The 13,610-nt window shown below is 32.2% G+C and overlaps 1 protein-coding gene across 3 annotated transcripts in view; it reads right to left on the bottom strand.

The window, feature by feature from the left end:
* LOC106871755 (uncharacterized) overlaps positions 1 to 12,141 on the bottom strand; it is a 74,129-nt gene extending 61,988 nt beyond the window's left edge. For all 3 annotated transcript variants that reach the window (XM_014918390.3, XM_052968168.2, XM_014918389.3), the window contains exon 1: positions 11,340 to 12,141. Coding sequence is in view for 2 of the 3 variants with exons in the window: in XM_052968168.2 (XP_052824128.1) it covers positions 11,340 to 11,504 (165 nt within the window). In the remaining variant the exon portion in view is untranslated. The remainder of the gene's footprint in view (positions 1 to 11,339) is intronic.
* Positions 12,142 to 13,610: the final 1,469 nt, after the last annotated feature.

Genomic DNA, 13,610 nt, shown 5'->3' with positions numbered 1-13,610 from the left:
ATACATATATATATATATATATACATATATATATATATATACATATATATATATATATACATATATATATATATATACATATATATATATATATACATATATATATATATATACATATATATATATATATATATATATATATATATATATATATATATATATATATACATATATATATATACATATATATATATATATATATACATATATATATATATATATATACATATATATATATATATATACATATATATATATATACATATATATATATATATACATATATATATATATACATATACATATATATATATATATATATATATATATATATATATATACATATATATATATATATACATATATATATATATATACATATATATATATATATATATATATATATATATATATATATATATATATATATATACATATATATATATATATACATATATATATATATATATATATATATATACATATATATATATATATATATATATATACATATATATATACATATATATATATATATATATATATATACATATATATATATACATATATATATATACATATATATATATACATATATATATATATATATATGTATATATATATATATATATATATATATATATATATATATATAGATATATAGATATATATATATATATAGTTCAATATGTACAAAAAATTAAAGACACACACGCATATATGCGGATATATATATATGTGTTCGTGGGAGGACACATGACCTATTGGTTAGGGTGTTGCATTCATGATCATGAGATTGTAGTTTCAATTCATAGACCAGGTGGTGCACTGTGTTCTTGAGCAAAACACTTAATCGCACATTGCTCTGTGATCACTTCAACAGGAGAGCTCATTGTGTGTGTACTCTTTTTTCTTTACTCTTTTACTTGTGCCAGTTATTTGACTGCGGCCATGCTGGAGCACCACCTTTAGTTGAGCAAATCGACCCCAGGACTTACTCTTTGTAAGCCTAGTACTTATTCTAATTCTATCGGTCTCTTTTGCCGAACTGCTATGTTACGGGGATGTAAACACACCACCATAGGTTGACAAGCGCTGTTGGGGGGACAAACACAGACACACAAACATATACACACATGTACATATATACATATACACAACGGGTTTCTTTCAGTTTCCATGTACCAAATCCACTCACAAGGCTTTGGTCAGCCTGAGGCTATAGTAGAAGACACTTGCCCATGGTGCCAGGCAGTAGGAATGAACCCAGAACCATATGGTTGGTAAGCAAGCTACTTACCACATAGCCACTCCTGTGTGTGTATGTCAACTCAACATGTGACGCCATTAATTCAAACGTTTTTTTTTTTCATTTTCCATTTTCTTTCCTCGTTCCTTTCTGAAGAAGAGCATAGGCTCAAAATATCAAAGACTCTTCCATTTAGCCTGAGCATTAAAAAAACCTTTGTTGTTCCCTCACTTGTCTCTGTCCTTAAATTTTTTGTACATTTTGAACAATATGTATATGTGTGTGTGTTTGTGTGTGTATACATATATATATATATATATATATATATATATATATCAACACATTGATCCATTATCTGGGCTATCCCTGAAACAGCTGTAAAACATTATTATTTACTTTTGCTTACTTCGATTCACTACTATAATGATTAAAATAGTTTAAATGATCTGATAAGCTTATCTTCTCTCTTCCTTTAATTTATACACATTGACTTGGAAGTAGGCTATGGATCCCTAGCTCCGGCCCCCGTTGTGAACTTGGATCCTAGTGGCTTATCAATTGGAGCACTTTGCAGTGTGCCTATTAGTTTGGATCGCCAGTGACCTAAAGCCTTTGCTATTCTATTATATATATATTTGTAGATGTATACATAAGTACATATATATATATATATACATGCATATATTCATAAATATATATATCCATATATATAGAGGGAGAAAGACGGACAGACAGACAGACAGAGCTTGATTAACATGGTTGCTACAGTTGGATGCCCTTCTTTATGCTAACTACTTTTCGGCATGTACTGCATGTTTTTCTCTTTCTCGTCCCATCAACACTAGGTTACCAAGCACACTGCAAAACTACAAATCTTGAGAGAGATAATTTTATACCGAGATGAGAGATTAAAGTATGAGGGAAGATGCCAGAGCAGAACAGGTTTCTTGATGAAGTGCTGTAAAGGAGCTATATGGTTACGCACATTTTAGAAGAGAGAGTTGGGATTCATTAAGATGGAAATGAGAAGAGATAAGAAAGTTGTGATGTATGTGTGTGTATATACATATAGATGTGTATGTATATATATATATATAGAGAGAGAGAGAGAGAGAGATCTACATACATACACACACACACATAAACATATATAATATATATATATACACATATACATACATATATATATATATATATATATATATATATATATATATATATATACACACACACACACACATACATATGAGACATGTACATTATATATATATATATATGAATTAAAAAAAATATATAAAAAAGGGTTTTGTATGATCGTGTATAGAGGAATATATTATTTAAAAGAGTTCCAACTCTGTCTGTACATCTTGATGACTGCCATGAGGCAGGAAAGTATACTAGTCCTTATATATTTAATACTCAATATTTCATATATTCAATAAGACATTCAATACTTCATTTCATTTTACTATTTATATTATATATTCCATATTCTATATCCCACATTAATTTTATAAGAATATAAATAAAACATAAAAAACAGACAGAGTTGGAATTCTTTTAAATAATATATATATATATATATAAATTACACCTACACACAAACCACCCTCATCTCCACTAGCCCATACTGCTATACTCCCACACTTTCACACCTCTACAAACATCTCCCCTACACCTATTTGAATACTCAAGCACACATCTATATATGAACACACACACCATCTATACTCCCCCATTCTTCTAACTGCTATATTAGAACCACATTCCCACCTGACCTCTAACCCATCTTTGACCATTTATTTTGTTTTTCTTTCCTCCAATCACTTTTGTTCACTTATTCAATCTCCTATGTCTTTCTCGTATGATTTTCTTTCATGTTTCACATGTGGAAGTCTAGCATCTGAAACACTAAGACTTTTTCCATGCTTTTTTTATGTTAAGCTAATACATACAGTATTTGACCCTGACTCATGGGGCTTATGCTTGTGGACAGTCTCTGCCCTGATAGCAATGAGCAGAAATATGGTCTGGGGGACAAGAATACCAGAGGTCTTTCCTGCTACAAGCTTGACAATAAACCTGTCAGAGAGCAACCAATACCTTGACAGTTTGCTTTTCTCAGCCTGACAAGCAGTGGAGCCTGGGCTGATAACTGAAAACATCAAGCTGTTGCTGGAGAAGGTATCACATCATGTGATATCCTAAATGAGAGACCTACCACCACGAACCAGAAAATTGTCATAACCCTTTACATGTTTCAGTCATTTGACTGCGGCCATGCTGGAGCACCGCCTTTAGTCGAGCGAATCGACCCCAGGACTTATTCTTTGTAAGCCTAGTACTTATTCTATCGGTCTCCATTTGCCGAACCGCTAGGTTACAGGGATGTAAACACACCAGCATCGGTTGTCAAGCGATGGTGGGGGGGACAAACACAGACACACATACATATATATATATATATATATACACATATATACAACGGGCTTCTTTCAGTTTCCGTCTACCAAATCCACTCACAAGGCTTTGGTCAGCCCGAGGCTATAGTAGAAGACACTTGCATAAGGTGTCACGCAGTGGGACTGAACGTGGAACCATGTGGTTGGTAAGCAAGCTACTTACCACACAGCCACTCCTACGCCTATGTCAGGACTTTTACCGCCTTTTCAGTCTAGTCCCACTGGCTCGAGCTGGGAAAAGAAGCCTGTGACATCTAGGCCATGTTTTATCACTTTGTTAAGGCTAGTTCGGGTTCAAAAGCGGCCATACACTATATATGTATGTATATTTTCCTCCAAAAGTCCACACAATGACTGTTTCAATTTCAAGTTGTCATCAACTACCAAGTTGACACGATTGTTGTTCTAAATTTTTAAATATAAAAATATAATGTCAATATAATGTATTATGCTTGTTGAAATTGCTCCATTCATAGTGGTGTACTTTCGTATTTAGTGCTCAATACAAAATACTAGAGTGGGGTTTTATATTTTTATAATGAAATGTTTGAAACAATAATCATGTCGACCTGGCACTTGATGACAACTTGAAAATGAAATGATCAGTGTGTGAACTTTTCAAGAAAAATATACTTACAAGTATGTGTGTGTGTGAGTGTGTATGTGTGTGTGTATGTACATACATATATGTACATAAAAGAATCATTATCATCGAGTGGACGTTAAATGATGATGATGATGATTCTTTTGTTCATTCTTTTTTCTTTATTCAGTCATTTGACTGCAGCCATGCTGGAGCACTGCCTTTAGTCGAACAAATTGACCCCAGGACTTATTCTTTGTAAGACTAGTGCTTATTCTGTCTCTTTTAAAAGAATATATATATATATATATATATATATATATAATAGGTTTTTATGCATTAGGCATGCATGACCATCGCTGACAAGTGTTAAGAGTTGGCAATGTCCATGTAAGGGTTTGAAGTTGAGTATGGCTTGGACAACATCACGATGACTCTCATTAACAATGCTAAGGAAGCCCAGAGTCAAAGTGAAAGATACCTGGCTCAGGGGAGCAGCAAGTCTTACAGACAATTTAGCCTTCTCTTAGAGGGATGCTTTGACAAAAACCAGAGGTCTCTCATTCTCAGCAGGTTTACTGCGCCCTTGGATACCAACCCAAGTATTTCTATGTTCCAATGCATATATATATACATATATATAACGCTCGAAATGTTAAAAACTTTTTCAATTTCCGAGCATTATACTAATACATCTATTTGTTTACTACACCACCTGTCTTCGTCTTTTATTTTTTTGTAAATTCTCGCTATATATATATATATATATATATATATATATATATACGAGTGTACGTATACATTATATACACGAATGTATATATTTTAAATAGGTTGTGTGAAGGCGCATGGCTCAGTGGTTAGAGCGTTGAGCTTACGATCGTGAGGTTGTGAGTTCGAATCCCGGACCAGGCTGCTTGTTGTGTTCTTGAGCAAGACACTTCATTTCACGTTGCTCCAGTTCACTCAGCTGTAGAAATGAGTTGAGACGTCACAGGTGCCAAGCTGCATCGGTCTTTGCCTTTCCTTGGGATAACACTGGTGACGTGGAGAGGAGAGTCTGGTATGCATGGGCGACTGCTGGTCTTCCATAAACAAACTTGCCCGGACTTGTGCCTGGGAGGGTAACTTTCTAGGTGCAATCCCATGGTCAGTCATGGCCGAAGGGGGTCTCAGCAGGAAATATGCTGTGTTGTTGAGAAGCTCACTTTGCAACCACATGGCTTCAGGTTCAGTCACACAGCATGGCACCATAGGCAAATATCTTCTATTATATCCTCAGGCCAACCGATATCTTGTGAGTGAATTTGATGGATGGAAACTGTGTGTCTTTGTTACACCTCTACATACAATACAATACTTGAGAACTGCGTTTATCTCCCCATAACTTAGTGGTTCAGCAAAATCAACTAACAGAATACGAGCTGGGCTGAAAAAAGAATAAGTACACATTGATTTTCTGGACTAAACTCTTCAAGGCAGTGCCCCAGGAAGGCTTCAGCTCAATGACTGAAACAATTAAAAAGATAAATATATATCGGTCACATGATTTCAGCTTAAGTCCTACTGGATGGCACCTTCTACTATATCCCAGGGCTGACCAAAGTGCTGTGAGTGGATTTGGTATATGGAAATAGAAAAAAGTTCATCGTGTGTGTGTGTGTGTGTGTGTGTGTGTGTGTGTGTGTGTGTGTGTGTGTGTTTATGCCTGCTTGTCTTAATAGCATGTTCTAGTTGTAAACAAATGCCACCATCATGCAAGTGGTGCCCTTCATTTCCAATCTTCAGTAGAAATATGATCGGCTTGGTGACAGGAAGGATATCTGGACATAGAATATTATTTACCAACGAATTTCACCTGACCCATACAAGCACGGAAGCGTGGCCGTTAAAATGATAATGATGATTGATGTTGATATGAACTTACTTACAAATATATATATATATATATATATATATATATATATATATATATATATATATATACATACATACATACATATATATATATATATATATATATATATATATATATATATACATACATATATATATGTACATATACACACATTTATATATGTATGTGTGTATACATGAATGTTTCCTTATCATCATCATATGCATGTGTTTATAAATACACACACACACATGTAAATGCATGTGCGTGTGTGTGTGTGTGCTCTTGTACAGTAACCCGTCGATTGTAACGACTACTACGTGAAGGTGTGTCTATGAATGCGGAAAGACAGAACGTTAAATCAAATCTAGCTAGGGGTAATTTTTTTAAAATTATTTTCAACGAAAAAAAAACGCAATATAATGTTCTCTAGTACACAGTATATAAATATAAAATATTAATAAACAAATACAATTTATTTTTCGTTTTTTCACAATGTAGTTAAAGATTCATTCATAGTAGCCATAGCAGTTGCACTGGCTTTTATCATCAGAATTCGGTCCGTTATATCTGAAATCCGTTAAATCAGGGTCCGTTACATCGAGATATCTATCACACACACGCATACATACATATAATTATATACATATAATTATATATATATATATATATATATATATATATATATATATATAATTACACACACATACACCAAGCAGATATGTGTATATGAAGATATTGTTACAGATCGATTTCTTCGTACTGCGCATGATGATGCCAAATTTTCAATGGGAAGAGTTTATAGCCAGCATGATAATATTATATCAGTATTTGTTTTAGCAACCTAGACATGTTAGATTATCTTACATACTTCAAAATGCACCCATCTCAAAAACTACCCAATTTGATAAAAAAAAATATTTTACAAATCTTCAAAAATATATATAAGCAGTTGTATAATAATAATAGTAGTAGTTCATATTTCACATAGCATCATCATTCAGTTATGAAAAAATTGAATGGAGGAAAGCTGATGATGTTCACGCCAGTGATGTAAATGAAAGCAATTTCGACTACTGGAGATCGAAATTGATTTGACGAAATCTTACCACTGCAATAAACAAATGATAATGGTGGGCTAATAAATGAATGCGCCTCTACGCTGACACTCGGCCTACTAGAAACAGCAGTCATATCTCCTTCAAAGCACATCCTACTATCCAAATACTAAAAGAAGAGAACAGAGTGGATAAAGTAGTCCCAGATACATTATATCTGATGAAATTAAAATTAAAATACGGGACAATGGATGGCTTGGACGGCTTTCACCATAGCTTTAAATATAGCTGACGCGGGGTAAAACAACAATAATATATATGAAAGAAAGATTATATTTTATGATTACAGTAGATTTACTGATGCAGCCTTAGAATTGAGATAAAGGAGTTAGTTCTTTGTGGATAGAAATAAAGAAATTTGCCAGATCAATAAAACGAATGCACAAGCTGTCTGTATCCATTTTCACACTCACATTAGAAAAAGCGATCACCTTCGGTGGAGGCTTCAAGAATCCTTTTATTCAATAAATGGTTCGTGTGACAAAAAAAAATATCAATAATAATAATAATAATAATGGATAGAGGAATCCATTTCTAGAAGCTAGCTTAATTCTGTTCCGTTGAGAAATTTGAACGAAAAACTATCCTAAATCTAATCATTAAACGAGCAACAAAGACATTATATAAGACCACCTATCTGCAGAATTGTCAAAAGGAGAAACTATCGAAATACTTCTTTCTGCAATATTCTACATTAAAACCGAAATATCCAAAAGACTTGAGATTCCTAGTTTTACTGTCTGCCAATATTTCAGATTTCGAAGAGTAAAAGGGAAAAGCTTATAAGCATACACACACACACACACACACATGTATTTATAATATATACATAAACTGTTATATATCAATTTCACATATCTATATATATATATATATATATATATATATATATATATATATATATATATATATATATATACATATATATATACATACACACACACAGGTGCATAATTTTATATTATATATTAAATATTTATACTACATATATCTAAATAAATAAAATTATATATATAAAAAAATTTATATATATATAAAAAATTTATATATATATAAAAAAATTTATATATAAATAAAATTATATATATATATATATATATATATATATATATATATATATATATATATATATATATATATATATTACACATACACAATGTACGTTGCCTTGCTGTTTCGTTTTCTTCTTTCATTGAACCGACAACAAAGAGAAACGGAGCACGGGCGACGTATCTCATTATCTCATTCTTAGGAGAAATTTATCAAATATTACAACAGATAGCAACAGAGCTCGACTTGGCGTAATTGTGGCCAACCTAACACAAGTGCAAGCGACCAGCAGCAGTTTCTGTATTTCCGTATACAACCACCATCTCCGCATTACCATAATTGATAAGTCGCTTCTATGGATGATCAAAAATATCCTAGGTTCCAATTGTAGTCATTCATTACTTCTATTAACTACCATCACTCGAGGTATAATAAAGAAAAACAAAATTACTTAGTATTTAATGCAACTAATTAAGTGTTTTAAATAGAAATCCATTTTCAAGTTTCCTATTCTTCTTTGTAACTGAATGTTAGGATAGAATATGTTAAATAAATGCAGACAGCATTCACTGAACCATCTGCAAAGCTGAGAAAGAGACATAGTTGCGGGAATAACGAAAAAGGAGGAAATGGAGTGATACAATCGAAAATAATAAAATACTATTATACTACGTTCCTAGGAAATTAAAATTCGTTTCGATACAAAAGAAAAATACGTGTACTTATATGCCATCTAGTAGTAATGAAAATCAAGATGGAATACATAATAAATAGCATGGTTAGGAAATAAGACCGTCATCTATTGATTCTTCCTCCTCCTTCCTAATACACGACAATTACTGTTTTGTTGGCGGAGAGACTAGTTGAGATATATTTAAAACGAGTTTGAATTTTACAATGATCAAATGATCAAAAGCATACTATTATATATATATATATATATATAATGTATGTATATATATATATAGTTTTTTACTCATTCATTTTATATATATATATAAATGTGAATAATATATACATATACATACATATATATGTGTTGTGTTGTGTGTGTGTGTGTTCCTTTGTTAGTCTTTCCTTAATATATGAAAGACAAGTGCCCGTACATGAAAAAAAAAATCATTTACATTTAGTGGTTAAAAATTCAAACAACCAGCAACCACCACTGACTGTAGTAGTTAAACGATGGTTTCGGAATAAGAGGCCGATGCAATGAGAAGCATATGTATTTATTATATTATATATTAGTCGAACATATTCCGATGCAATGATAAGTAATATGCCTTTATATTAGTTTGCTGTAAAGTAATAAATGTCAGAGATTAAAGGAGACAAGAAAAATTTATAAATATATATATGAAATAGGAAGAAAATAATATATGTTCAATGCGAGGAGGGGGGTGAAATTAATAATTAGACCTCCCGAAAACGAAATTCTGAAAGAGTAGCTATACTCGAAAATAAAGATCATCATAAATATTAATAAATTTCGATTTTATTTCATTACTAATGTTTATTAATTAACTAGATTATTTTGTGAAACATAACATAAGACAGAACTTTATATGAAAACGTAAAAAAAAAAAAAAATGAAAATGAAAACGATAATGCAACAATTGTTGTGATCGATGAGAAATTTTCCTCAAAATGGATAATAATTACAATTTAGAACAAGTATTTGGGTTTACATTCTGGAAATATACCAAATGAATGGTATTCTTAACAATGTTTCGTCGCTGACTGCATCCACAGCTAAATTGTTTTTGTCAATAATCAACATTATATGCTTACTTCCTACTTCTAGTACAAAGGCGCTAATTTTCAATCTTTTTAAATATATACCTAAACAAATGGGCATCTTTCATCGTTATACATATTTTGCAACTTCATACAACAAAAACAACTAAAAAAAATCAAATAGCTCGAATGAAATAACTAAAATTCCAAATAGCGAGAAGAAAGAAAATTATACATAGAAATGAAAGAATAAGAAAGGGGTGCTTTATTTGATGTAATTGATTCCTTATTATTAAATATACACATATTCAAATAAAATATTTTCCATTGTGGTTTTTCAATTTCCCATGATTTTTCAGAGCTATTTATTTAAACCGGCATATGTTAATGACAAGGTAGCCAACAAGAGCGACCACTACTGACGTTACATTCATTATCAACCACAACTACATCTCGATCGAACAGCATCAGTAATGAAGGATGACGGAGGGGGGTAGCTATGGTAGACTCATTTCTAGCAGCATTTCAAGACATTCGCTTAAAATAAGATAGAGATCGATTAAAGCTGGTCGTATGATAAAGGCTAAATTACTGAACTCGTTCAATCTATGAATTACAGTTTTCAGTAGTAGGATGAAAAAATTTGAAGAAATGAATTAAAACTGAATTATGAAATAAATTGATCACCGAAGCATTATACAATATATAATGTTATATTAAGATGTAATTCACGTATATATATATGGTTAACGAAAGCGGAGAAAAAAAGCAATCATATAATTTCAATAAAATTATGATTAACGCTTTCAAGAACAAATCTATTTAAATTATTTTAAAAATTCATTCTTAAATGCTTAATACGGGAGATGGTGGATATCTAAATGCATTGAAACAAGACAATCTTGAATAGTCGTTGATGGAGTAATTAATCGTAAATTTAAATTTTCAAAAATAAATACCATAATGTTTGAAAAATCTCAGCTTAACATTTTTTTATTTATATGAAGATCATTTAAAACATCAGCATATATTAAATATAAAAATACACATGTTTGAAAGGAAATCTCCAGCCTTTATTCCCTAAAAGCTGGACATAAAATTCTGCAGAAAGAATGCGAGGGAGGTTAAATTAAACAATATGCAATACATTTTGGACCACAGAATTCTTTTGTGACTTACAAAAGGATTATAGAAACAATAAAAGTACATAAACAAGAAATAAATTTTTTTTAGTGTTCCTTACCCTGGCAGCAGGCTTGCCCCGACCTCGGCTTCCCGACCTACCGCCGGCATTTCTGCTTCTTCCTCCCGAATATGGTCCTTGTTTGTAGTAGCCATTGACCAAATTCCCACCACTTATGTGAGCCATGCCTTGATTCACTGAGGAAGGTATGCTGGAGTTCGCCATGAATGTATTTGCTATTCTGGCTGAAGATACTGTCAAAGTGGAGAGTCCGCCAGTCACCCACCTCCTAGATTGGGGAAGAGGAAAAAAGTAGTTTCCTCTCGAGAAAAATCCTTCCTTCTTAACAGATCCTGAATTTGGAAAATAAGATCCCAAACGGGAAAGGAAGGTCGGGGGGAGGATAGGTGGGCGTTGGAACTAGAGCTTCAAAACTCTACCCGCACAAAGCCCTAGAACTGAGACAATGCGACACGAAAATAACCATAACTAAAAAAATTAAAAACAAAGTTAAAAGTGAAAGTGTAAATCCCCCGACACCAACATTGTTTACCGCATCATGTTATCTCCCCCTGCTTCTATAATTGTATTTAACTGCAGACGACGTTTCTCTTGACCAGAAAGTACCACATAATAGAACGTCTTCTTTGTCGAGAAAAAAAAAAGCAATAAATAATTCGTATTTTCTTAAATCATTTGGAATTTCAGGAAAGAGACCACATTCTAAACAGAGAAATCATATGCGATATCAATCGGTTGTTAAGTATACAAGAACATCCCCGTTTTTTTTCAGAGATATATTGTTGCTCAAGCTCACCATTAACATTACACACTTAGTCAAGGTGTGTATCTTCAACCAATTAAATGAAAGCTACATCTGCAAATGACGAGTTCCGTTTTCAGCCCGAATCAATTTCCCGGAAAAAAATTACGTTTAAAAAATTATTAATCCCTTAAAATAATTCATATATATTTTTTTATAAACTCTAAAAATAATAATAAATTTATTAGAAGGTATTTGTAATAAAAATAAAGTAATTATAATATTTCCATCTCTATCTTCACATTCACCTTGACGTACTTTCACGTCGTTGGCTAGTGACAGAATACAGTGGAAGAGAAAGCTCACATTGAGAACATGAACCTTCTCAAAACTGAATTTGTATTCATTTACACACACGCGCACACAGATACATGCATGCATACATACATTCACAAGAACGTGTAATGTGTGTATGTATGTGTAATACACACACACATATATATATGTGATGTCTGTCTATTATATATATATATAGATATATTATGTATATATATATATTATATTACGTATATGTCTGTGTGTGTATATATATACATTTATATATATAGTAATATAATATATGTATTGTTCATCTCTAGTAGCGACTTCACTCTTTCGTTTTGGGAAAAACGAGGATCGAAACAGATTCAATTTAGTTCTATAAAACTGTTCGTATCCTCTTGATTTTTATCAAGGCCAGTGATGAAAAAATCTGCATGGGAGATGAATAAATGGTTTATTTCAAAGAAACGGAAAACAAAGAAAAGAAGGAAGATGTAATTTTAAAGGGAATAAGATGCAGGTTGGAAACGGAAGCGACAGGGAACTGACTGCATAAGTTACTCAAGAGCTAACAGCTTAGTGTTAAAGCACTTATTGGTACGAAATAATGAGTTGCTCCCACAGTAATCAGCTAATAAAAGATATATTCTCTGCTTTAGATATTGTATTCTTATTCTTCCTTCTGTAAAACCTCTTGTACTTATACACGTGTGTGTGTGTGTATACATCCATCCATACATACATAATTATCATAAACATCATTTAGCGACCATTGTCCATGCTGGCATGGGTTGATACAGGCATACATAATTATTAATCAGAAGTTACAGTGACTCAAGGGCCGATCGTTTCGTGCGTTGGCACTTTGTATATATGTATGTGTGCGCGTATGCCTGTGTATGTATATATAATGTATGTATAATTGTGTATGAATAAACCAGTTTTTCCTTAAAGGTTTCATGCAGTTAGTGAATCTCTCTCTCTCTCTCTCTCTCTCTCTCTCTCTCTCTCTCTCTCTCTCTCTCTCTCTCTCTCTCTCTCTCTCTCTGGATATGACCAGGAAGATAAGGTTTGGGTATACAGGGAAGCTAGAAAGAAGTTAGATAGCATTATATGTAATGAAACCAATAGTACCTGCCCTAGATACAGAGGTAAAGACTGGAATAGGATACAGAGTTTGTGACAAGGCAAACACGGTGAACACATAGTACAAGGCCAACAAATATCAAGGAGTGATGTTTGTAGGG

The sequence above is a fragment of the Octopus bimaculoides genome, chromosome 5 (genome assembly GCF_046866305.1).
Source record: "Octopus bimaculoides isolate indiv1 chromosome 5, ASM4686630v1, whole genome shotgun sequence".
Classification (NCBI taxonomy): Eukaryota; Metazoa; Mollusca; class Cephalopoda; order Octopoda; family Octopodidae; genus Octopus; species Octopus bimaculoides.
The sequence above is the reverse complement of the archived record's forward strand: the minus strand, read 5'-3'. Positions and strand labels throughout refer to the sequence as shown.